This window comes from Clytia hemisphaerica, unplaced genomic scaffold, assembly GCF_902728285.1.
Source record: "Clytia hemisphaerica strain Z4C2 unplaced genomic scaffold, Clytia hemisphaerica genome assembly, whole genome shotgun sequence".
Classification (NCBI taxonomy): domain Eukaryota; kingdom Metazoa; phylum Cnidaria; class Hydrozoa; order Leptothecata; family Clytiidae; genus Clytia; species Clytia hemisphaerica.
Window position 1 is genome coordinate 527,356 of NW_027104248.1, and position 22,975 is coordinate 550,330.

The 22,975-nt window shown below is 35.2% G+C and overlaps 3 protein-coding genes across 4 annotated transcripts in view; 2 read left to right on the forward strand and 1 right to left on the reverse strand.

The window, feature by feature from the left end:
• The window catches only part of LOC136816445 (lisH domain-containing protein ARMC9-like), a 42,503-nt gene extending 37,119 nt beyond the window's left edge, over positions 1 to 5,384 (forward strand). For both annotated transcript variants that reach the window (XM_067072769.1, XM_067072768.1), the window contains exons 21-25: positions 303 to 398; positions 3,829 to 3,869; positions 4,026 to 4,045; positions 4,184 to 4,341; positions 4,872 to 5,384. In XM_067072769.1, the coding sequence (XP_066928870.1) occupies positions 303 to 398; positions 3,829 to 3,869; positions 4,026 to 4,045; positions 4,184 to 4,341; positions 4,872 to 4,915 (359 nt within the window). In that variant the 3' untranslated portion in view covers positions 4,916 to 5,384. The remainder of the gene's footprint in view (positions 1 to 302; positions 399 to 3,828; positions 3,870 to 4,025; positions 4,046 to 4,183; positions 4,342 to 4,871) is intronic.
• Positions 5,385 to 5,661: 277 nt separating this feature from the next.
• LOC136816446 (telomeric repeat-binding factor 2-interacting protein 1-like) lies at positions 5,662 to 11,219 on the forward strand. Its single transcript, XM_067072770.1, has 11 exons — positions 5,662 to 5,778; positions 5,879 to 5,928; positions 7,140 to 7,235; positions 7,348 to 7,410; positions 7,547 to 7,673; positions 8,264 to 8,360; positions 8,529 to 8,561; positions 8,656 to 8,799; positions 9,190 to 9,231; positions 9,710 to 10,366; positions 11,015 to 11,219. The coding sequence occupies exons 1-11, from the start codon at positions 5,686 to 5,688 to the stop codon at positions 11,119 to 11,121; spliced, it is 1,509 nt and encodes a 502-aa protein (XP_066928871.1). The 5' UTR covers positions 5,662 to 5,685; the 3' UTR covers positions 11,122 to 11,219.
• A 74-nt stretch (positions 11,220 to 11,293) lies between these two features.
• LOC136816447 (D(4) dopamine receptor-like) lies at positions 11,294 to 12,633 on the reverse strand. Its single transcript, XM_067072771.1, has one exon. The coding sequence runs from the start codon at positions 12,369 to 12,371 to the stop codon at positions 11,346 to 11,348; it is 1,026 nt and encodes a 341-aa protein (XP_066928872.1). The 5' UTR covers positions 12,372 to 12,633; the 3' UTR covers positions 11,294 to 11,345.
• Positions 12,634 to 22,975: the final 10,342 nt, after the last annotated feature.

Consider the following 22,975-nt stretch of genomic DNA (forward strand, 5'->3'; position numbering starts at 1 on the left):
GGAGTTCGGGAGAAATTGCCACACACTACAACAGATATAGACTATGCTATAGTTTAATAAAGAATAACCTCAAACACGCAAATTAGCAGTCGGACGGAAAATCTGTCCGCTCGGGCGAAAAATAGTCGGAGGGGCTCAATGTCTTAAACACAGACTCTATTTTGCGCCGCGCAACATATTACGTTTTATAATATACAACAATGTCATATCACAATATCATAATAGTATATTACACGGACGTTAGCATTGCTACAACGGATAGAATTCGCTTCAATCAATCCTTATTTCATTTTTCGTTTAAGTATCTTACGTCGGAGGTGCGGATATGAATCCGACTATCTCGTTTGAAAGACCACGAACGTCCTCAGGGAAGGGAGCGCGAAAAACTACTCCTGCTGGTGAGAAATTATTTATTTACAAGTTTAATTTTAGGTGTTTAGAATACACCTTTTCGACCGTAGCCGCCAATGCCGCGCGAGTATTTTTTGTCCGTGTTACCACCCTAAAATCGTCCCAGTCTTTTTTCGCACCTATAGACAATAGAAAAAGGTGTCAAAAATGGATTGGATCGAGTTTAAGGACGCTGACCATAGTGAACTTTTAATATTTGCCACTTACAAAATATAAATTTCTACTTGATGTAGCTAACAAAACTGTGACATGTTATACATATTATGTTAGGCCAATTATTCTCAAGTCTGAAAATTCACAATGAGAAAATTTGATGAAGAAGAAAATGAAGACTTTCGCGAAGAAGAGTATTTCAACTTTGAAGAGCTTAGTTTCGGCGAAGAAAAAACATTTTGAGAAAATTTTTGCGGTAAATGGTGTATCTTTTATCGAACTAAAATTATTTTTTCGGAAAATTTTTCTAAAAGCTTATTTGCTTCAAATTCTTGAAAATAGTGCTTTTTGACCAATTTTTCATCCCAATTATTTATAGAAAAACAGCCATAACTTTTAATGCATTAATTTAGAATTTTTTTCCGAAAAATTTAAAACAGTTCAATTCTTTGCAAACAGCTTGAAAAAACTTCAAAACAAAAAGGTTAATTACCCATTAAAACTTAGCAATTTTTATAAAAGAATGCCACATATTATTAACGTCTTTTTAAAGTTCATAGCGTTATTTTTGCAATTAAATTCTTAATTACTCTTAAGGGATTTGATTAAAAAGCGATTTATAAGGCAAGTCTTTGGTCGTGTTCACACTACAGACCTTCCTTAATAAAAATGTAGTTAGGAGAATCTTTTGTTGACTACAATACAGAACGTGCATTTAACAAAGAGTCGAACGCGTAGTATTGTAATTTTTAATCGATCTTCCTTAATTAAGAGTCGTAGGCTCTATTGTCTTAAGGGTAGGGTAGAGGCTTCCCTTAAAACAAAAGATTTTATTAAGGAAGCATAAACAAAGAATGTGTGTAGTGAACAAAAAGTTTTACGATTTCAAAAACGAATGAACTGAGGAAAAAATTAGAAATAGTGCAAACGGTGTTGTTGATGTCTAAGATGAATGCAGTTAATGAGTAAAACCATTAGAAAAAATATGTTTGCGGATTTCAAGTGATGTATGGATACCAATATCAACCAATCACAGGTGAAATCGAAACTCTCAATAAAAATCGACCAATGAGAAGCCTTAAGCAAGATCAATTACCGTGTTATAATAGATCTCGTGAACCTACAAAGAACTGTAATAAACCAGTGTATTCATCCATCATAAATCTCTTTGTTTGTTGGTAATGGATTTAATTAAGTAAGGTTTGCAGTGTGAACACGACCTTTGTTAAAAGTGTTAATAAAGAACCTATAACATAACTTTTATGTCCAAATACTAAAATCAATTTTCCGACTATGGTCAGAGCATGGAGGTAATAAAAATATAGATGAAGATACCACTCCTACTATTCTATTGTATTGTATCGTTGATAGCAAACTGTTGCTTTGTTGCTTTGGGAAAAAGCCATTAATTTTGCTTTCGCTCATGGGAATACTTGAGTCGAAGAGAATTTGAATAGAATCACGCTACATTTTTAATTTGTTCATTGTGTGATGACAGTTTTGTTTATAAAACATAAGACAAGAAGCCCGTTGGGCGTGAAGGCCCAGCAAAAGTGAAATTTTTGCGCGCGACTTTCGCGAATTTCGGAATTTCTAAAAATTCCAAAAAATGTTTAACAAGATTTCAAATTTCCCCCAGGAAAGGGATGGCCAAAAGATTTAAAATTTTACTGCGTCGAACAAAACACAATGAAAAATAAGTCAACAAGGATAATTCTCCCTTTCTTCATTTCTTAGAACAGGGAAACGTAGCATCATGGAAAAAGTTCCAATCTTGTTCAAATTTACACATGAGCTGCGTTTTAGTCTCCATTGCCATAATCCATTAATAATCGGTATTTGAAATAATTCTGTGTTGCGAGTTTAAAAAATCAAGCCACCAATCGTTAAACGAGACAGATCCAGAAATAACCATTTTCACACGTAGCATCATGGAAAAAGTTCCAATCTTGTTCCAATTTACACATTAACTCCATTTTAGTGTCCATTAACAAATTCCAGAATCAGTTTACTTGAAATAATTCTGTGTCGAGTACGTTGTCGAGTTTGAAAATCATGCCACGTCCCACTGTCACTGTACTGACCGTTGTTTAACAGCGACAGATCCAGAAGCAACATTGTGTCTTATTTGAATTTACACATTTCAGTTTATTTATTTCTATATTAGAAGCCATTATTTCCTAAAAATAAAGTCTTTTTGAAAACAAGAAACTTAAAATGACAGTGATTTAAGGAAGAATTTTCAGCCCTAAAGCTTTATGAAAACTTGAGCAAAAACTATAAGATATGACAGAATGTTGAAAAAGGTTTACAAAGAAAAATCACTAGAAGGTTTCTTTGGTTTGAAAGTCTCTAAAGCAAAGAAAATGTTCAAGAAAGTATGAATCAACACGAATCAATTTCCTCGCTTCGACCGCCATCTTGTTTTGTTTGAAAACATTTGTTGTTTAAGGAGCGCGAAATCAGAAAATATATCTTTTTTAGCCAGTACCCGACTTTAGCAAGCTTTTCCCTGTCCAGACGGCAAAAAGTGTGGTACTGGTATTAAGCGCCGGTTCTCTAAAAAAGGACAGACAGACACACGGAAGGAAGGACGGAAGGACGGACAGAGTTGCAAATGAAAGGCCCTATCGCTAGCGCTGGGCCAAAAACCTTGCAAGATAAGCACAGAACATCGAATTTAAAATGTTCGCTGCTCAGGGAATCCTCGGCAAGTTTTGTCAATTTTTACATATTTACTAATGCCAATCTTTTAACTATATTCTATCAAAATTTTGAGACAGCTGCTCTTTTAGATCTAAAGATATTTATAGCAAAGAACCTTCCACAAACAACAAAGAATTCGCAAAATTTGAAGAAGTTTACCTCTCGAAAGTTTCCCGATAAAATAAAAACTTCTTTTAAAACTATAAAGAAATTATTACTCGAAAAAAATTCGCATTTTACCTAAAAGTACGAGGTTTCGTTGGACAGAATAACTTTACTTTAGTTCTTATAATCTATATCTTGACTGATTTTTGCTATCAAGGATTGGTAATCAAAGGAGGCCGATTTGAAAGAAATTTCTAAAGAGTTTATGACTTCTCTGGCTATTACAGAAAAGTTGTTACTCCATCTATTTTTTATTATCTCTATGGTCAGAGCCCTTAATGGGAAAAAATGCCCGCGCGGCAATTGGCGGCTACGGTCGAAAAGGTGTATTTAGAAAAGCTGAATTACCTGTACAGAGAGTGACTATAAGTGAATTCATTTTTGGCTTTTTAGACGAAGCATCGCCAAGATCTGGCTCAAGAGAAAAATCTTCGGTAAGTTAATTCCTTCGATAGAACAGAAAATACTACTTTTTTTTGCTTTCAAAAGTTTGATTCATAACGCAAGAAAATACCCTTCTTCTGTTTCGAATGATTTTTAATCTCCATTTAAATTACTACAACCTTTTTATATTTTGTTCTTTTTTTCAGGATAAACCCAAGAAAGGGCAGTAAGTCTGATTTTTTTTCAAATTTTTCATACTGTACATTATACATCGATTTAATACGATGATTTAACAGGATGTGCTGGCATGCGTTTGGTTTTATTATTGAATCTTAAAACTGTGCTGCACCACTTTATTTTGCAGGAAAACATATATGAAAGGCTTCTCGTCACGCCCGAAAATCCCTCGAACACCTGAGGTTCACTCTAATCCTTCATCAGCACGCTCGACTGCCTCTTCAAATGAAGGCGTTCCGCCCTTAACGCGATCGATTTCACCCTCGAGACCGGATAGTAGTAAAGGTACTTATTTTCACGAATACCTCCTGAAAATTTTGTTTTGTATTTTTTGCATGTTTCTGTCGGTATGTTTGTGTCGACTTGTTAACGCTGGTCTTTAGTCTTCTAAACTAGTCACGTGCCTTGTCTGTCCACGTAAATCCTGGAATAAGCTCCCGGGTGCTTATTTGATTTTTCAGGCTCTAAGGGGTGCTTTTTCAAGCAGGGCGCTTATTCAAGCGGGGCGCTTATATTTTTTATTTCAGAAATTTGTATATCAACAAATTCGGAATCTGCTTAAACTTAACTGTTTCAAAGAGGTGATTTTTCAAAAAAGGGTGAATAAAAGAAAAATTGGAAAAATCCAATTGACAATTTCTAACATTTTATTCTTAATCGCTTTCTTTCTTTTTAAGACACAAGTATCTACTCAATATCTTATTCAATCAATAACAATATTCGAATAAGCGCCCCTCCCTGCCCTAGAGGGGGCGCGGGGGGCGCTTATTCGAGGATTTACGGTAATTATGATCACTCATGTTATATTCTTTTAGGTTTGAAGCCGCTGAGTCGTGACTCCAACAAAATGTCCAGATGATCGATCAATGATTTTTACGCAAGATTTTTAAGAAATGTAATATAAAGAAAAATGAAAAATATTAAAATTTTTGATAAATTATAATCATACGTAGCCATAAAGAATTTATATTTTGTTAATTACGCCGCAAATGCATTCAATAAGTGCTATTCCATTTTGCGCTTAACATTGTAATGTAATACTTGTACAGGTAGGCTGCTTTTATCCACTAACGGATTCGTGCTCCTTATAGAGGTTTTGTAGATTCAGACTAGGGTACAGGCGTTATGTATTTCTTATGGATAATATGTACATTTTTTCGTTCAGTTGTTAAAGCACTTTTATAACCAAATTTGTAAATGTTTTTATTTCACTTTTTAACTTAGGAAGTTAGGGTCCTTTTAATTTATGATTTTACGTAAAATATTTAGGGTATGAGATATATCATTATGATCACTGAATTCAAAGAAATAAACAATTTTAACTTAAACTACCTATTATTTAAATGGTAAATCAATCAATTTCGAGGCGGGATTGGGCCATTTCATTTTATATCCATACAGGGGGGGGAGGACGAACATCTCCAGAGTGTAATCTGAGAAAAGGTTCCAGGGGGTGTTTTTTCATTTTTCCAAGTTATTTTAAAATTTCCAAGGGGTTTTTTGCCTTGAAAAGGTTCCTCCATGCCCTGTATGGTTTTTTAATGGAACAGCCCATTGAGGATTGAAAATAGGTAAATACTTATGTCTATCCCTTTTTCTTCTTAGTGCAAAACAAAGAAAAAGTTAAAAATGTCAGACAAAACTGTAAACAAATTATTCGATGGACTTGTCTTTCGGATGCAACCAGGACCAAACAAAGCCATGATCAAGAAACTCATTCTGGTATGGTTGCTTACTCGGTTGCTTGTTCCCAAGAGTTCAGAGAGATTTTTAATCTGTAAATTTAAAACTTAAAGTTTTCCAAATTTCTTTTTCTCTACAGGACAATGGTGGACGATTTTGTAGAGCTGGGGAAAAAGTCGAACACATCAAGTAATCTTTTTGAAACGTTTTTATTTATTTTTTCCTACTCCAATGTACTTCAATTCATGCAACGTCATTGCTTGGACTAACATTCAATCCTTCCACAAATTGAGCAACAAAGCATGACAAATGTTAGTTCGTACACCCCCTTCTCACAGACCCGGTAGGATTTTTCTAGCCAGTGGGGATAAAAATAACGTACACGTTTTTTTTTTTTTAAGAAACACACTTTTAAGAAACATGAGGCTCAGAATGCCTAAAAACTAAGAAACATCTAAGAAACATGCTGAGCCTGAGAATGAGAAAATAACATTTTTTAATTCGGTTTTTTTAAAATTACCTTCCAATCAAGGTTAGAAATATACATACATAACAGTTAGAAACACTTGGGAAAGTCAGAAAATCAATATAGAAGATATGAAAGTACCGTAAATTAGTCAATTAGACTATTGTATTATCGACATGCGTCCTTTAAGCTTGACACAGTTTAGAAACATGTAAGAAACATTTAAGACTCAAAAGGCCGATTTCTTAAGAAACATTGAGGCTGCTTGGTAAAACTAGTTTCTTAAAAAAAAAAAAACGTGTAGTGAATCTCGATGGGGATTGATGTTCTCATATTTTTCATGGCTTGGGATTTCAATTATTTTGTTTTCAAGTCAGTAAATTCAGTGGGGATGGAAAAAATAGTAAATATTTTGCAGTGGGGATTGGTTTATTTGATTTTTTTAAATGGGGACAAAAATTGGAGGAAAACTTTCCACTGGGGACGATATTTTGGCCTATTTTTCCTGTGGGTCTGTGAGAAGGGGGTGTGTTCATCAATTATTTTTCATGATACAGCAGCAACATCTTCATTACTCTTAGGTTCCAAATAAACGGGCCCCCCCCCCCGCATGTTAATTTTTCGAAAATTTTCCAACCCCCCCGGACCTTATTAGGACCCCCCCCCCCCCCGTTTATTAATCTCTAAGAATATTTTCAGCTGTCAAAGAGAAGGTCCCTTATTTTGCTCTACATAGCCTGATTTTAGCCTATTTTTACCTTATTTTTGGGTTTCAGAAGTACAATTTCCAACCCCCCCGGCAATTAGGTCCCCCCCCCCCCCCCCCGTTTATTAAAATCTAGAAAATTTTTCCAACCTCCCCCCCCCCCCGTTTATTTGGAACCTAAGAGTAGCTTTCCTCAAAATGTTGACATTATGTCTTCTTTGTTTTTAGTTTAACAGATGTTAAGAACGGTCAAAGTGGAATTCACACAGATTTTATTCAACTGTCGATCGAGCGGAAAACATTGCAACACATCGAAACTTATGAGTAAGATAAAGCCAAGTTTTCTCTGCTTGAATCCTGTTTTGACAAGCTGTCGTCATTTACTTTTTGGAATTTCAAAACCCATACTAAACACTGGTATTTCGTTCTTTTTTAGTTTGTCCAGACCAGCAAATTCATCCAGCAAAATGAAAGTTGACAAAAACCTCTTCGGAAAAGCGTAAGTCTTTTTTAACTACACTTTACTCTTTAAAGCTTTTCCATTCGTTGGTTAAAAAGGGAAAGGTTTTATTCGTCAAGTTTGAAAATTACACAACATAGTTTAAAGAATAGTTTACCCGCCCTTCCACCACTAGGCGGCAGGCGTACACGAAAGAAGAGGACGAAGCGATCATTGAATACGTGACGTCACATCAAACAGAGTATGGCTCCGATGGATCCACCGGTGGAAACCTCATTTGGAAACAAATGGAGGAGAAAAAGGTCTGCTTGAATCCAAAGTCAAACGAAAATGTGCAATGGTTTGGAAAGCCTAATTGCAGTGACTCCCTCCAAATTACAAATATCATAGTGGGCCCCTTGAAAAAGGGGTTGAGAATTTCGCTGAATTTAAAAGAAGGAGGGGCTTGTGAAAATTTCAAATCAAAGGGGTGGCTTGGACAAAAAAGGGGGGTTGATTTTTAAGGGGGGACTTGGAAGATTTGGCAATTTGCAAAAGAGTATTTTCCATTCATTTTTAAATTTCTCAACAATCATTATATTTCCATTCATTTGAATTTAATAACCTTGAAATTATAGTTAGAGATTGTAAGAGTTTGTGCGTAAAAGGTCGAAAAAAGAGGGGGTTGAACTTAAACCTGGGAAAAAGAGGGGGGTTAAATAAAAAGAGGGGGTCGAGGAATTTTCATTTTTGAGAGGGGGTGAGCTAAAAGAGGGGGTGCCATTTTTAAGGGGGCCTGATACCCCTCTGCCCACTATGTATGTTTACTTCTACTCTCCTTTATAATGAATATCAGAAATCGCTCATCTGAATGGAATACCATTCTTTCAACACCAGCTTTTGATTGTTCTAGATCACGTCACACACGTGGCAATCAATGAAGAGTCGCTTTCATTCCCATTTGGAACATCGAGTTACACATCGACCAACTATCATCACTCGCAGTTCTGGTAACAAAACAAAACCTTTATCTTCCCACTATTTTCTTTTCGGAAAAGTTCCTCATTGTCCCCTCATTGGAACTCTAGTTGGCCCTTCTCTTGCTTAAATTGATCTCGACAAGTTGTTTTGGAAACATTTCTTCACTTTTAAAAGTTTTTTTTTTTTTGCACTTTCAGGAAATTCGACAGTTGCTTATGCCGTTAGCAGAGGTACACATCTTATTTTCCGTTCGAAGTCCTTTCTTCGCAAGTTAAACTCAAAACACTTCTTATAATATATATGATATTTTTTCTCGTCCTTCAGATTCACCAATAGACTTGGTAAAAGCACCACCTCCACTCAAACCAAAGAAGAAGTTTGAGGAGCAGACGAAGAAAAGGACTTTAAAGAAATTGTATTCTTCCTCATCTGTTGATCCTTTCGACCAATCACCAAGGAATTCCATCGGTATATTCATATCTCGTTTTTTTTCTTCTTCTAAACTGAATTAAATTGTACTGTTACTCATATTACTGGCCTTAATTTGAAACCTAATATCTGAAGGAGGTAATCAAATTTTAGAAAATGCTACAAAACTTTTCCCACATCATATGACAACAATCAAATGACCAATGAATTTTAACAACCCAAAATCCGAAAAGACAAAAGTCAAAACAAACCAATTTCACTAGAGACACATTACTAGAACAATTAAAACAGATTTAGCGAATAGGAACCCAATATTAAAATGAAAAGAGATCGAAACCGAAAGAAAATGGAAAAAGTATGGAAAGATGAAGTCTGAGATCAGGTGCGGTACTTTTTTATTTTGCTTGTGTAAATATTTTATTCTTTCAGATGGCAAATCGATTGGTGGAAGTTCGAGTAATAAGTCGGACGGTAATTTTTTCAATACATTAATAAATCCCTAACGCAACAAGAGGGTTGGGCTTGAGTTTCCAAGGGTTGAACTTTGTCTGAGTTTGCCAAAGCAGTGGTTTTAGACATTAGGCCAAAGCGTTGATAATGTATTAGTGCTGAAATTAGTCGATGAAAAGATTTTTGTCACGGTATTTCGACCTCCATCTTTTTAGTACGAGAATTTTTTTTAAATGAATTATTGAAAAATTTGAAAACTCTCAGCTGATTATCCTGTCTTTCCCTCTTTATTTCAGATGATATGGAGTTTATATAAGATACTTTAATAATTGGTCATTTAAAGTAATAACAATGACGCGTTCTTTAGAAAAAGCAACAAAATTGAATTATTATTACTGGTTAACGACCAACCAAATCAAATAAGAGCTTGTAAAAACTCCATCTCGTCCCCTTCATTCTTGTGTGAGCTTTCGGTGATAAAAAAAGCTTACTTTTTTAGGTGATGGGGAAACAAAGGAATTGGAAAAAGCAATCAAGGAAGAACCTTCTTCACAAGAAAATCTCCTGTTAGACGAAGATGCGACTCAAAGTCTTTCCGAAGATGATGATGATGATGATAATGATAATGACTCGATCATTTATTCACCAAGTAACACATTGCAACCCATCTTAACTTCCACGTGTGATAAAGAAAACTCGCAAAGCACGAATGAGAACGAAAGCCAATCACAGATTAGCCAACCGAGTAACAGCCAATCACAGAACAGCCAATCATGTAACAGCCAATCACAGAACAGCCAATCACAGATCAATCAATCAAACATCGTGTATCCTTTCCCTGAGGATGAGGATGACGAAAATAGTTTCGATGATTTCGATCAACAACTTGTTGCTGCTGCAAATGGAAGTCAAACCAGCCAATCATCGTCCACCAGTAGATTGAGATGCAGCCAATCAGAGAACAGTCAAACTGAGAATGAGATAGATATTGAAAACTTACAGAATACCTCAGGGAAAGAAGCCGTGCAAAGTCAAAATAACGAAGTTGATCTTTCACCGGTCGTTAAGAAAGCTAAGAAGAAGAAGAAAAAGAGGAAACAGAAAAAGCTCTTATCGCCAGAAGAACCTCATGAATTCAACATCAAACCTTGCACATGTAAGTTTTCCCGCTAAAAATCAAGGTGTAAACCAAAAAGACAATTCATAACACTCTAATTTTAGAGAAAAATAAATTCAAAAGATTTTTGAAAAATGAAGTTGAACGTTTTATCCTTTTATCCTAGAAACTTTATTTCCGCTATAAATGTACTGTAAATTTCCATCAAATAGTTCCATCAAAGTACCTTTATACCAGAAGTAAAATTTCTAGGGTCAAAAGTTAAAAAGATTCTTCTTTTCTTTGTACACGTTTTTTATAAGAACATCCAACAATTTTGAAGCTTTTGTTCGTCCTTTTGAATTTTAAGCCTAAAAATGTTTTAGCATGTTCTTATTGACCATTTTGTAAGCATTTCTGTCAATTTTCTTAAAAAAAGCGGGTGTTTTAAAGTCCGCAAAGCCTTCAAATGTTCTTAACCTGTTCTTGATATTTGATATTTTGGCCACCGAAGCCTTATATGATCTTAAATAGTTTGTACTCATAAAAAACGTGTACAGTACAGTAGGCTAAAAAGTTTATGGGTGTGTAATTCGTTAGAATCGAAGCATGTTAAATGTTTCAACACGAAGGATTTAGCTAAGTAAGGTTTCAAGGGGATGTAAAGGTTTTTGAGGGAATAATTCGGTTTTTTTATTCCTCTTTCAGGTGCGAAACAGGCGGATTATAATGAGGCTTATGAACTGATGAATTATTTCGATAATTTACCAGAAGATTTCAACTGGAAAGCAGTGCGAGAAAAAATGGGACTTTAGCTTTCACTTGAATGGTATTTTATTGTAAATAACTTTCTCCCCACTTGTATTTATATCCTCTTGTTTTTTTTAAGATATCTTCCTTTTTTCATCATAAATTTCAGATTACACTGATTTTTTATAAGACTATTGACATCGCTTAGTTTTTTTAACGTTCTAACAACAATATCAAAATTAAAATTCAAACATTCTTTTTCAAAGAAATGATTTTTTTTGACAAAATGTTACAAATTACTGTTTGGTCGAGTGAAATTTATTGTGTTTCCATCTTCCAAGGTACCAATTCTCGACCTTAATATTGCTTTCTTAATTTTCAATCTCACAGATTTCATAGTGTAAACGTAAAGAAGCGGGTTAACCAATGCTTTAACGGGCGCCAAAAATTGGGCGATGCCGCCCAAAGTGTAAGTCATTTTGGGAGAGTTTTCATCCACCGCCCACCACATGGCGATCGTGAAGTAAGGGAGATAACATACCACGACTGAAACTAGCATTAAAATTGTCATTACTGTCGCTCTCCGATCCTCTTGTTGAGCTTTTAAACGTTCCCTCTTTACTGCTGTTCGCTCTGGGCTGACGTTAGTCGTGTCGTCCTGGGTTTCGATGCCCTGGTGTGGTTTTCCGAGGTCCGATTTTCGAATTCGTTTTATAGTTCGCCAAACAAGCAGCAATAAAATAGCATTTATGGTCACAATAATGGGTTGTACTGATAGAAATAATATAGTTGGTCGAAATCCTTTGAATAGGAAACTCGAAGCCACGAGGCAGACCGTCATAATCCAGGAAAATAAATTGATCCAGAGAAAAAGTGAGTTCCAATCTTTACTCGAATACTTGAACGGGTAGAAAATTGCATAAAATCGATCCACGGTAATATAAAAAACTGTTAAGAAAGAGAAAACACAAAAAACGAATCCCACGAAAATTGTAGCGGCGTAGAAAACGCAAATAACTTTTTTCTCCAACACGATGACGAACAGATTGGAGCCACCAAGCGGCATCGCTAAAATCCCAGTCAGAAGATCAGCAACAGTATTGTTTATTATAAAAATAGTTGAGGGTAATTTGCGATATCTCTTTGATGAAAAAACGCTGAGTGTCGCCAAATTGACAATTACTGTTGGGATGGCCAATAAGATATACAGAACTGAAATTGTGAAAAATGCAGTGTAATGCCAACCTTCCAGAATGAACTTGTACTCTAGTTTGTAACATTGAACAAAAACGGTTTTTTTCGTTGAGTTAAACATTTTAATTTTGCACGTTTGCTCGAAACATTTACCGAATTCAGAAATGGCAAATTTCGATTCCACCAACAATCTATACCTTTAATTTGCTTTATATATTCACGAAGGTACTTTTCGGTGCGATTCCTGTTTCTCGCGAAATCTTGAATTGATTTTTTTTCGGTCTTTGCTCAAACTGCGATTATGAAAAATATTTTCACGTCAGACATTTTCAATGAGAGAAAGCTAATAAATAAATATTAACGACTTATATGTATAACATTAATATTTGATATATTCTGGCAAATGAAATTAAAATTTCAAGTCTTATCTTTGCGAGTTTCTTTTTGAGAAAATGATTGCGTAACATTTTATTTGTTCTTTTGCTCTCTCATCCTGTAGGTGTTGTCTCTGCTTGAGCTGTTCGTTGGTATAGGAAAGCAACGGGAACAAACCTCGCACACTGTGCCATAAAGCTTAAACTTTGTAAACTAAACTGAGAAGTAATTGCTTGTTGTTTTACTTTATATTTAATAGTCCTCGTTTCTATGATACACGAATAACATCTGATACAAAGTTTAAGCTTTATTATCGCACATGAAATTGTCTTTGGAGTAACTCTAATCGGATAAATTTTTGCAAATTATACCTCGACCCTTTTAGGAGCAACACCTCCGCATGACACAGGAAAAAGTCATCAGATCACACGGGTGGGAAAACTTAAATTCCGACGCCGTAATTTTCAAAAATCAATTTTTGCGTGTGATTTTATTAACTGATAAGGTGTGATTGTTTTGGCAGTGTGATTTCCGATATCACACCGCGGAATTTTTCAAATAGTTATTTTTATTTTTTTAAATTCGGCGTGTGAAATCCAATTTAACACTTTTAAACTTCACTGAAAAGGCTTTATCAAAATCACACGTGTGAATTCTAATTTCCGCAGGCAAATAAAAATTTTCAGTATGTTATACACTATAAATTTTCGGCGTGTGAAATCCAATTTAACACTTTGTCAAACACTGGCAACTATAGTCCAAGAAGTATAAAACTTACACTACAAAACTCTAAAAACGTAGAAGGACAAGATAGAAACAAGAAATCGCAGTCATTAGTTCCCACGGGTGGGAAAGTCAAATTAACACGGTGGGAAGGTACAATTCCCACCCTTGTACTACGCATGCGTAAAGAAAACCACTAGTGAAAATTGGGCCGAAACTGTTCAGTTTGCATTCAAATTATAACATTATAAGAGTGTATTCGATCAGTGCGAACACAACGCTAAAGGTGAGGCGTCCCGCAAGGGCGGCCTCATTCGTTCGCAATGGACTTGCGTCGCAAGGGCTCAGTGGATCGGTGAGACGGGTTCGAGGTAGTCTGAATCGCAGACCTCTACAAAACCCCTGGTAGTATAGGTCTGCTTAATGATCTACCAACCGCTTTCCGATTCGGTTTTTTTTAATTCGATGTATTTTACAGAATCTTAGCGAGTAAATAATTTGATTGACATTGATGTGCACGCAAAGACGACCGTTTCGAACGTTTTCAATAGAATTTTTACATTCGAAATTCGAATCCCAGACCAGAAAAACAAAACAGAAAGAAAGATAAAAAACAATTTGATGCGCGCATTTTGTACAGTCTGTAGATTTATTTTTGACTTTTGCTTTTATAAGATATCTGGTCTGTAAATTTATCAAAACTTTTCCTTCAGCTCTTCGGTCGAAGCTCAAAAATACAAATATGAACAAAAAAGTGAAAGAAAACAACCAAAAACACTCCAATCTATTCAAAAGGATTGAAGCTAAGTACATGAAAAAGTTAAACACAAAGGCCACACAGTATCGAAAAGTGGAATGCCAAAGCTGAAGAAAAGTTTTTTGTTTGTTTTAACATTTAACAAGGGAACAACAACACTCCCTTTTGTAGAATCATAAAGAAGTAATGTCAGAAATATTCAATACAACCCCCAAAATGTACTGTATATACATAACTAAAATACCTTGAAATAATCTGCAACATATCTGTAGAACTGACAAAACAATTATCTGGAGCCAAAGTGATCAAAGAATCCAGTTTGTTAAAAAAATATACACTCATACAAGTCCAAATTCAAGCATCAAAATGTAGTTTTATGAAGCAAAATTTTGTTGGTGCACACCTCCGGGGGATTAAGGCGGGGTCAAAATGCTTGCAACGTTACAAATCATTTTCCGAAGCTCATTTTGGGCTCAAACAAAGCGTATGACTAAGTAGAATAGGATTAAGTCTAGGAAGATGTTTTTTTCATTTTGAAATTTAGCGTAATTCGCAAAAATCCTCAATTTTGCGCTATTTTGATGACGTCATAAAAATTGAAATCCCAATAACTTTTGATACAATTATCAAAATAATTTCAAATTTTGACCAAAGATGCATATTATTAATGTTTTCAGAATTAAATAAAAAAATTTATAAAATTTGATGACGTCATCACTTTTAAGGCAAAAAATCAAAATCCTTAAAAAATGCTGACTTCATCAAGGTTTTGAAAGTTTTTGAAAATTTTTTGAAAATTTGCATTGCAATGCATCTTTGGTGAAAGTTTGAAATTATTTTGATGATTCTATCAAAACTTATTTGAATTTCAATTTTTATGACGTCATCAAAATAGCGCAAAATTGAGGATTTTTGCGAATTACGCAAAATTTCAAAATGAAAAAACATCTGCCTAGACTGAATCTTATTCTAATAAGTTATTCGCTTCGTTTGAGCCCAAAACGAGCTTCTGAAAATGATTTGTAACGTTGCAAGAATTTTGACCTCCACGAACCCGCCTTATTCCCGTGGAGACAGCAGATACATCAGGGCACTTAAATTCAATAAATTTAATTTCTAATCTTTTACAAAATCTCCACATTAAACAAGAAAGGGGAAGAAAAAGAAGCAAACTTCCTTCCGCCTACTTTTTTTTCGAAATCCAAATATATTTTCCAGTCTATGATTCATTGCCTCACAGAAAATGTAAACATTACGTAATGTTATATTTGTAGACACTCGCCAGCTAAAAATGTCTTTAGCCGTATATCGGCTAAAGGCGGCAAATCTCTGGACAAAGGAAATATCGCTTATCAAGCATCCTCTATAAGGAGCATGAATCCGTTAGTGGATGCCAGCAGCCTAGGTTCGAGGTCATTAAATTGGCTCTCTAGTGCAACTCCACTGTTGTGAAAAAAGTGCCGGGATTCTCAAAGTAGCGCAAGTACATGACAGAACGAATGGGAGCTATTGAGCCAATGCTCACGAATGATCGAATACATTTAACAATTTATCAAATACAAATAAAAGCCATTTATTTTTCCAAAGACTTGGGGAATCAAAATTTCGGCGTGTGGTTTTCGATAAGATAAGCGAGTGTAAAATGCTAAATCCGACGTGGGGTTTTCAATTTAACACGCGAGGAGAGAGGGCCTGAAGTACGAAATTCGACATGGGATTTTCGATTTAACACGTGTATTGTTCGATTCAGCACACAATGTTTAAATCATGTGATCCTGCGTTAACCACGTCGGAAATTCAATTATACACGTGTGATTTTGAGGGGTGTGATTTTGCGTTTCCCACCGGCGTAAAAACGAACCGATTCCCACGCGTGGGGATAGCAGTGTGAAATGTATACTTTCACACGGTGTGATTTTCACTTTCACACTGGTGTGATTTGATGACTTTTTCCTGTGTGAACTCAAAATTCATGTAACTTTGATTTCGAAACCCTTCGGGCTTTAATTTTACCCAGAACCTATTTTCGCCAAAGTACCCCTCCCCCGCCCAGGTTTAGTTGCAAGTATAAGATAAATGTGGTAGAGAAGCACTGACCAACGGTACTGTACTTAATTTCTTCTTTCTATTTCTGATCATTGATTGATTGATTTTGCTCAATCAAAAACCAATCAGATTGATTCAAAAATTAAGATTCTGAGTTTTATTGTAAGTAAAATAGCTACGAGAGCTCAAAGTTGTGGATACGGAATGGTCCGACAGCGGGTTTAATTTCAACTGATTTCAAGTGGAATTTGATCCCCTGTCAACTTCAAATACTTCAAGCATGGTCCGATTTGCCAGAATTCTTGGGCGTTTCAGTTTTTTTAAGACTAGATTTTTTGGGCTGAGCTCGAGCTCTTTATACTGGGATGAATGATAATTAGCATATTGTCGAGCCGGTTTCAATATTATTGAAATTGCAAGAGATTTCACGTGTCAGCTGTTTTTTTTTATTACGAAAAACTTCACATTAAAGTTTTTCCTCGAGTCAGTGGAAAACCCTTTAAAACTAGGGACTGAGAACGAAATTGTTATGAAATTGGATGGCAAAGACACTCTTTGTAACAAGGGAAGGTTAAAATGTTAAGCTGATCCTTTGCTGATATCATCTCGTTTTCAAACAAAAGGTCGACGCTTTGTGAAATTCCTTTTCAACCGTTTAGAGGAGTCGTTTCATTTCGTACAAGATTTCATTACATCTATTTACACCTCCTACTTATTTTCCCTCTCTTTGAGAGAAAGTTTGAGAGAAAATTCATAATATCCTATTTACAAAAGTATCATACTGTTTGGGCCGCGAACTTTTCTCAAGAACATATTCCAATTAAAATCATCAATTTAGGTGTACAAACTTACGCGAACAGAAACTTTCGCGAAGTCAAAAAATCGCGAAATTTACGACATTTTTTTCTCTCGCCAATTTGACGAAAAAATCTTTTGTTTTTACTCGCGAAAGTTTGTACGCCTAAAGTTTTCAAAATAAACCAAAAACTGGTTTTCAATGATAAGCTCCACTTCTCGTAATTTGACATCCACTCTAGGGTTCTAATGAAATAAGCGTCCCCGTAGATTTTTTGAAATTTTCCATTTAATTCCTGGGAAAACGTTTTTAAAAGTTCCTTTTTGTGCATTTACTCTTAGGTGCCAAATAAACGGGGGGGTTCGAATAAACGGGGGGGGGTTTCGAAAAAATTTTCAAATCAAATAAACGGGGGGGACCTAATTACCGGGGGGGGGGGGGGGGGGGGGGGGGGGGGGGGGGGGGGGGGTGGGGGGTGGAAAATGGACTTTGAAAAACCCTAAAAAGGGTCAAAATGGACTAAATTTAGGCTTTTTAGAGTAAAACAAGAAACTTTTCTTTTGGGAGCTGGGAATTTTTTCAAAAATTGATAAACGGGGGGGTCCTAATAACGTCCGGGGGGTTGGAAAAAAATCTAAAAATTAACAAGCGGGGGGGGGCCGTTTATTTGGCACCTGTATTCTTCTTCTTTACCCTCCTCCCTTAATTACTAGGCAGCCGAGAGTAAAAGCCAACTATCAAACGCTTTTTTCGCTAATGGAGGCATTTCTTTGGAGATTTTGCAAATGACAAGCTACGGGATGAGGTTTAAAAACTTCCAAAACTGCATTCCGCAATTTAAAAAAATGTCATCTCCACCAACAATTAAAGTCAAACGTATTTCTGTCATTGGAGTTTCCCATATTTGTTGAATTTATTCAAACTTGGCAATGAAACACTGGAAGTCAGAGAAGCCCCCAATATTGGTGGCAGCGATAAATTGTCTGAAGATTTAGCTGGTTTCGTTGGCTCAGCGTTGACGCTAATATTGTTCAATTTTGGTAAAAATCCATGCGAATTACGATATCGTTTTTCGTTTACTGAATTTTCCATTTCTTGCTCGCTTTTATAAATAAAAGTCTCGTGTGTTATTGCAGTGTCTCGCGTTTTCGATTTCTTTTTGCGTCGTTTTTTCAATTTTCCGTTTTTCTGTTTATGATGTTGATGGTTCGACGCTTCTGTGATTTTCTCCTCCATTAAAAGTTCGTCTGTCAATTCGCCGTACTCGAACCCTTCACTCGTTTTAAGGGAAGTTTGTAAAAGTTTTTCTTGAAATCGTTTCGAATCTTTCTCGATCATTCTCAAGTTGTTTTTCTCTTGGCGACGATAAACATCAAGTCTTTGTTTCAAAATATTTTCTTCAATCAGATTGTAAGCTTTCACTTTAGGAGAAAATTCACTGGCCAGCAATTTCGGAATCATCTAACCGAATTGCAATACAGCATTTTTTTTATTCTGAAAAGAAGAGAATTGTGAGATATTTAATTCCAAGCAGCATGATTGGCCATTTCAACCCTGCTATTTCTCAAAATACTTACCCTTTTTCTTTCAAAACAAAATAATAATCATAATCAAGTTAGAAAACTCGACGAAATTTTCAAAAAATTCTTCTCTCATTTCTTCGCAATTCCAAATAAACTGTGTGATTCATCATTTAGAACTGGTCAGAGACTTTTAAAGAAAAACATCTCAAAAATGTGATACTTTCGAAAATGCCATCAATTAAATGCCAAAAAATATCGATAAAAACAACAAGAGAAAAAAAGTCCACTTAACAAAAATATAACGATATATTATATCTTTCACCTCGTTAAGGTAAAATTTTATCACCATCACATGTCTCATTTCTTCGCAATTCAAAACAAAAACCGTCGCATTCATACTCGTGTATCAGACACTGTTTTCTTTTATAAGAGCAGTTTCATAAGAACAATGAGGCTCAAAATCACCAAAAAATAAGAACAATTAAAAAACTGAGCCTTAAATTACTCAATTTCAAGCAATTTAGGGGTGGAAAGCAGGTGAAAGTAGTAAAATTGGGTATAACGACCTAAAATACACCCTTTCAAGTAAAAAAAAAATTGGAAATAAGAACAGGATAAGAACAATTTTAGGCTCAAAGTTCCAAAAAAAATAAGAACAGCCGAGTCTTAGAAAAATTTTATTGGCTCAAAGAAAAGTGTACTTTATCAGAAAAATTTGCTGAAAATATTCGTCGGCAAAAGTGCAGATTTTTTATCAATGAAATTGTGAGTATGTGACTGATGATCTTTTTATCAAAAAGGTAGGAACAATCACAACCAATCCTCGTGGTATATCTATCCTTTTTACCACTCATCAGAAATCATCAGAAAAGAGCTTACCACTACCAGCGACAATTATCCAAGTCTCCTCTCGGAAACGATTATACAGAAAAACAAAAACACACACAGTCAATCTGAGAAGGAAACGAGTGTCTTTTACTTACACTGTTCACAAGAACAAACATCAAAACCACTATCCGAACACCAAGCACCAAAAAGTAAATAAGGGCGTGTGGAAAGGAGTGGAATCTCATGAATAGAGACATAAAGATGGTAATCGCGTCTACTTCCATCCTCAGTTGAGTGTGCTACAAACTTCGTTTACTCAAACCAAGCAAACAAACTGCATTCAACAGAGCTGTGGTCAAAACGGCCTCCAAAAGGGGCAGAATTAAAAAACCACCGATTTGCAACATAAAACATCCGCTTGGCGACAACAAAAATTATCATTCTTATGTTTTATCGAACAACTAAAACAAAACTATAACTTTACCCTATAGGAGGTCCCCCAGCGGTAACTCTGATTACGATATCACGCAATTTTTTGTCTTCAATCACGATCACGCAAATCAACAAAAAAATTGGACAATCACGCATCCTTTTGAAAAAGTCAAAATCACGTATCACGACTCAAAAATCTTTCAAATCACGATAAAATTGACCTCTCATCACGCAATCACGAAGAAAAAATTACCAAATCACGTAATCACGCTGCAAAAAAGTCTCTATCACGTCATCACGTGAGACTGACACCATCCATTCTCTTTATATCCAATCCTTCCACTTCTATCTCCTCGAGATTATGTGGAATCCCAAAAAAAGTGAACAAAGAAACCAAGTGAATAAGAGACCGAAAATACTAACTCAAATCTACTGCAGTGAAAACAACCCAACTTCTTTGGCACTAACTAAATCGAAAGTTTCTAGCAAGAAACATACAAGAAATTGTGTGGATCAATCCAAACTGTCAGTTCTAGATGACAATTTCAGAAGAAATAAAAAGAAAAATTGTCCCAAGTGCCATAACAGTGACCTTAGAGTGATTAAAACAGACCACTCGTGTTGTTTTGTTTCAAAATACAAACTGACAGTGCCTGTCCAACGAAAGAACATGATCCCTGGCTAATACCTTGGACGATTCTTTAAGTATTAGTAATAGAGAGGCATTAAACTACATCTTAATCTCAAATTTTGGCTGGAAGAAAATTTGATCCTCACAGTGAAATGGCGAAAGCACGTCTCAAACATCACGTCAAACTTTTAATAAAATTTACAAAATCGCTGAAATTGTTTGGTGAACGATATATGACCATGAAATTTTATCCCATATTGATATTGTCACGATAAAACATGCAGCGCTTTAATGTTCAAATGTTCAATAACTTATTATACAGCGTGTACAGCTTGATGTGAAACAGACCTATGGTCAAAGGTACAAAAGGTACATCAACAAAACATGAAATAGAAATCCTCCTCACCGAGGACTTTTTTTCAAGAATTTGAAACTCAACACCACGTTCAACAAAATAAAAATTGTTACATTTGAAACTTCCTGTTCAAATTTTTCAATGTTTGAGTGATAAACCATTTTTGTTTTCTTAAATCCGTGGAACAAAAGGGGTCCTACCAAGTTTGAATTCAGGAACTTCTGAAACTGTTTTTCAAAAGATTTCTTTGTCATTACTCTTTTCTCAGACGTTTGCAACCTGAATACAAAAAATGTATCAACACCTTTCAAAGAAAAGCTTTGTATTGACCAAACTGACGTTAACATGAAAATCAAATTTCAAGAAAATTTACAGTATCGTTCTAAAACAACAGTTGAATAAATAATGACGTCATCAAGGCCATTTTGTACAGTCGAAAGTTCAGAATGGGGAAAAGCAATAATAAAGGCTAGACATTTATTAAAATGTTTTTGAACCAACAAAGGTACTAATAGGTGACTAAATGTTCCACCTAATCAAAATACACGGGACACCAAAACGAACGAAATAAATAAAATAGTCTCTATCAAACAGGGGTGGCAGAGCGATCAGTACTAAAATCTCATCTGATACAAGGGTGTTTATTAACAGTATTGTAAAATAGCAAAAAATGTACCATTGTGTTGAAACAGGGGGTGTTAACACCCCCTGGTTGAAAGGGTACCGAATACTAAAATTACCATGGGTGTTTACTAAAATATCAAATAGTACATCGGTACGAAAGACTTTCTAGTTTAATTGGGCCACGAAAACGAAAGATTGGATGGTCTCCACCGCGTCGTTTTTGATTCAAGATTTTGGAGTTTCCCAAACGGCAATTCGCCGGTCTCCTTCATTTAAGGACAACAAAGTGCAATAAATATATAGCTCGTCAAGAAATCCTTAATGATTTCTAAAACAAATCAACCAAATTTTAAATCAACCTCGTAACAATTCTCCTTGTTAACAAACTGGTAATACTTTTCATCAAGAATTTTTGGCAAATTTGAACTAAAACGTACAACAGCAAACAAAGAGTGCCAATATATACAAAAGCCCCCCAAAAGTACACTTTCTCTCACTCGTATAATATGTATACAGATATGATCAAATAATTCACAGTTGGTTAAAATTTTACGACCAGATAAAGTTTCTTGTTGAGTAAATAAAGAGATGGAATTTGCGCAATCCAACGAAAAGATAGTACTAAAGTAGCGAGCACCTCACTAAAAACCGGGATTTTTTATCTCGTTTCTTAGTGAGTTCCACTTTGACGATTTTCGAAAAATAGAAGCCTTTCAAGTGCTTTGACGCAAATTCGATTATTTTGCTACTGCAGGAGCTTCGATAGTTAAAAGTGACGTCAAAAAATCGAATGTTTAGAGCCCGAAAACCCGGGCTCAAAACATTCGAAAAAGTCGCAAAGTGGAATAGACGTTAATTGCGTAAAAAAAACGCGGGTGACGTCTAGTATAGGCTAGTACTAAAGTAACAAACCTCGTCACCAGACCTCTTACAAAAGAAAAAATCTCACAAAATAAAAATTGACAATTTAACGCATAAAATGTTCATCTCGAATTCCTTCCTCAGATGAAACTTCATGAGATTGTCCCGTTTTTCTTCGTTTTTTTTTCTGATCAGATAAGAGCCCGTCTCTATAAAAAAAGGAAATTTATTCTTTGAAAAAAAGATTTTATTTGTGAATTTTGTTTTAAGGCTTTTGATTACCGTACTTTAGTAAAAGTTGTATTTTTCAACAATTTACGTATGAGAGCTAAATAAGAAGAGAACAAATCACGACGCTTCAATCAGAAGAGAAGAAGAAATGAAAAATATCAGTGAAAAGTTAGTAATACTTACTGACTTGCCTACGTCATATATCAAAATAACCAATTCTTATTGCAAATATATGTGTTGCTCATAATATAGTTACTGTATAAATTCTTGAAGAATTTGTAGCATGCTTTGAGAAGGTCAGAGACTAAATAAAATGAAAATTATTTTGAATGCACTCTTCTTCTTTTTAGAACAATTTTATAAGAACAGTGAGGCTCAAAAATGCCAAAAAATAAGAACAATTTAAGAAAAACCCTAAGTATAGAATGGTTGCATTTTCGATAAATTAAGGGACAAACGGCAAATTAAGCCACAAATAACCCAAATTTGCCTTTAATTTGAACAGAATAAGAACATAGGGCTAAAAAGGCTAAAAGTGTGACA

What these genes read in the sequence shown, in the direction of transcription:
- LOC136816446 (XM_067072770.1), top strand. Translation starts at nt 5,686, where the DNA reads ATGTCAGACAAAACTGTAAACAAATTATTCGATGGACTTGTCTTTCGG. An exon ending in TGATCAAGAAACTCATTCTG is followed by an intron (nt 5,779 to 5,878) that starts GTATGGTTGCTT and finishes TTTTCTCTACAG; the next exon opens with GACAATGGTGGACGATTTTG. An exon ending in TTCGAGTAATAAGTCGGACG is followed by an intron (nt 9,232 to 9,709) that starts GTAATTTTTTCA and finishes TTACTTTTTTAG; the next exon opens with GTGATGGGGAAACAAAGGAA.
- LOC136816447 (XM_067072771.1), bottom strand. Translation starts at nt 12,371, where the DNA reads ATGTTTAACTCAACGAAAAAAACCGTTTTTGTTCAATGTTACAAACTA.